Source organism: Morone saxatilis, unplaced genomic scaffold, assembly GCF_004916995.1.
Source record: "Morone saxatilis isolate NCDOM2014 unplaced genomic scaffold, NCSU_SB_2.0 Contig8, whole genome shotgun sequence".
NCBI lineage: Eukaryota > Metazoa > Chordata > Actinopteri > Moronidae > Morone > Morone saxatilis.
Window position 1 is genome coordinate 15574105 of NW_023340257.1, and position 3386 is coordinate 15577490.

At 43.1% G+C, this 3386-nt stretch overlaps 1 protein-coding gene across 1 annotated transcript in view; it reads left to right on the plus strand.

The window, feature by feature from the left end:
* The first annotated feature begins 265 nt into the window (after positions 1-265).
* The window catches only part of LOC118342033 (Down syndrome cell adhesion molecule-like protein 1 homolog), a 75558-nt gene continuing 72437 nt past the window's right edge, over positions 266-3386 (plus strand). The window contains exon 1 of the mRNA XM_035680460.1: positions 266-412. Coding sequence (XP_035536353.1) covers positions 310-412 — 103 coding nt within the window. The 5' untranslated portion in view covers positions 266-309. The remainder of the gene's footprint in view (positions 413-3386) is intronic.

Here is a 3386-nt window from a genome sequence, read left to right on the forward strand (position 1 = left end):
TATATAATTTAAAAAAAATAGAAAATCTTTGGGTTTTGGACTATTGGTCTGACAAAACAAGCAATTTGAATATGTAATCGTGGGCTCTAGGAAATTGTCCTCTAGCATTCTCTGATAACTTATTCTGTTCACTTCCACCACTTTGTCATCAGTTAAAACTAAAGATCAAGGTTTGTTGAGCCTTACTCTTCCTTTCTGAAACATCCATTACCACCAACCAACATCTTTCCAATGACTAACTTCAGCTCCTTTCTCCACACACCAGTGTTCAGGGAGCCCTACACAGTCCGTGTGGCCGACCAGCGCTCCATGCGGGGTAATGTCGCCGTGTTCAAGTGCCTCATCCCCTCAGCTGTCCAGGAATACGTCAGCGTGGTGTCCTGGGAGAAAGACACTGTCTCCATCGTCCCAGGTAGGAAATTCAGGCAATGATATTCATTAAAGATCTAAGTCAGTCTGCAGACAAAACCAGGCCCACATCCACCTTGTGTTACTGTCCAAATCTGCCTCTCTCGCTGAAAGGTACTGTCACTGCAAACTCTATTCAGTTGACCGTGTGGGTTACATTTGGCTGAGTACATGCTCACTGTGTTTGATCAGGTGGTGGATAATAATGGAAAGCAAATGATCTAATGTCATAATATGTCAGTAGACTCCGGAACATTTGCCTTTAGAGAAATGAGAAATCTCTCCTGTTATTTTTAGCCTGAATAAATCCCAAACCGCAAATACAGTCAGTCAGTAATGTAAAAATGTGATTTTCTTTCAGATTCTATTGTAATGAAGATTTTCTCCTCCTTTGCCATGTTTGTGATTGTTAACAGCCCTTAATCGATACTAATCAATCCAAATGTGTCACTGACATTTCCTATTTTGTCAGTGAGAGAAGATGGAGAAGGATTAAAAAAAAATAGTGCAATCATTCAAAAAGAAGTCTGATTAAATGGCCTTTGCCTGGCTACTTGCTCACTAACTGACACTGCTGTGGTTAATAGCTGCGTTACAGGGATAAATCAGACATTAGTAGACATTTGCTGTATGTGTGTGTGAGAAGGACAGAGGGGTGTGTGTGGGCTCGGGGGATCTAATTTGATGAGTGATAGATCTGTTTAGCTGCTTATCACAGTCACCGAAAAGAGAGCAGCCCCACCTCGAGGGCTCTGCTATGTCTGGAGCTGTTCTCTGTGCTTCATCTGATCCTCTAGTCAAATCATGATGTTTAACGGAGGAATAATATTATCAGTTTGAAAGTGAGCCTCCTACATGCTGCTGTATGTTGTGTCTGTGTGTGCTGTGTTTGTGTGTGTGTGTGTGCAGGCTTGTGCAGTACAGTGTTAACATTTGCTCCGTGAAGCAATGGCAAATTGCAGGGTGTCAGATGAGACTGTTTAGGTCAGATGATACGTATTGCTCCCTCTGCCCCTTATCTCGCTCTCTGATACCGAGTGCCCCTTTCATCTCTCTCAATAGCGTGTGTATAGAGGTGTGTGTGTGTGTTTGTGTGCGTCTTTGTATGGCTCTGTCCTTCACACGGGGGCACTCATTGATCCAGCACAGCTGTAGTGTGTGTGCGTGTGTGTGTGTGGCCTGAGGGGGGTTTCCAGTCTGGATCGATAAAGCTTGCTGTTGGATTCCCCTCTCTCTTGTCACAGATCCCTCAGTGTGAGAGTGTTGAGAACGGGCCAGCCTGATGGCAAAACATGCATATATGAACAAGCAAGAGCATGTGTGTGAACATGTACATACATACATACACACACACACACACACACACACACACACACACACATATTCACATGAGCAAGTTTCTCTGGCTAAGCTGATCAGGATAAGTCATCCATATGCTTTAATAAAAAAGCTGTGATATAATTTGCCCTATGAACATATGATCATACTGCAATACAGTATGTTAAACTGAGAATATTATTGTCAATTATTTCTTATAAAAATAAGTTGAGTCTTCATAAATTTTGATCATGTGCAGATGTTCAGAAATGTGCAGTATATTCATGGAGTAGTATGAAACACAATTTAGAGCTAAAATTAGTCGATTAATCAACTTTCAACAGAAAAATAATTGGCTATTCTATGAATTTTTTCACTTTTATATTATATTATTTTTCGAGCAAGAATGCCAAACTCTCGTTCTACCTTCCCAATGTGAGGATTCTGTTTTATATGATTGTAAACTTAATATTTTTAAATTGTAATGGGCATTTATTTTAACATTATTTGACATTTTATGGACAAAATTATTAATCAATAATTCCAGAAAATAATCCTTATGAAAATAATCGTCCTGCAGTACACCCTCTGAATTTGCATTTGAAAAGGTTTGAGAGCCTTTTTGTTTTCGATCTTTGTCTCTCTCTCTCTCTCTCTCTCTCTTTCGCTTTCTTTCTCCAGGGCTGATGAATAGGTCTTATTAGTAACACAGTGCTCCTCTTCTTCTTTCCGTCCATCTTTGGCTCGAAGCCTCCTCTCATCTCTCTCCCTTCCTGGTACAGACTGGTGGCCTGTGTCAGCATCATGGCCACATACACAAATGCACATACCCACACACAGAGTGCACGTGTGCACCCCTCCCACCCCACTGCACTCCACCACACACCTCATCCATCCATCCATCCATCCACTCCATCTATCAGCTCCTAGTGGCATGTACAGCTTTCTCTCTTTCGATAGCACTCGAGATGCTCTAGTGGTTTGCCATTTATTAGGAACAGTGTATGCCAAGGTATTGGCTTGACAGGGTGACACATGTCACACAGACGGCCGTGTTGGTCAATAAAGCTGAGTTTGAATGGGCTTTGATGAAGAGGCAGGAGGGTGTTTGCTGACAGCTGGCCTCACTGCGAGACGACCCTGCCTGGGTGTCGTGTCACTATTTGACAGCCAAATCTGTTTGCGTTGAGGCCCGTTCATGGAGCAATGTGGGGTGTGGGGGGGGGGGGTGGTAGACAGATAGACAGCCAGACAGTCAAACAGAGACTGGCTATCCTGGTTTTTTCTCCCCTGTCATACCTCCCCTTCTCCTGCTATCTCTCTATCTAGCCATGTCTCTCCCTCTAATTGATGGTTTGCTGGTGTTGCCGTTGGTTAGAAAATTAGCATTTGTTTGCTTGTCAGTTAAGGAACTGAAAGAGGATGCTCTATTGACGGATGTGTATGAAGGAACTTCATCTGTGTGTGTGTGTGTGACTTTGTTAGTATCCATCTCCTCCTCCAGTTGGAGCTTAAAACAGTGTGAGTTTTATCTGGTCACCATGGTAACGGGTGCGAACCGGCGGGCAGAATGAGGAAGGTGTGAGGATACATTGCTGCCTGATTTTTATTAGTGCATCACCACGGCTCAGCTCCGGCACACTCGTGCACACAAACACACA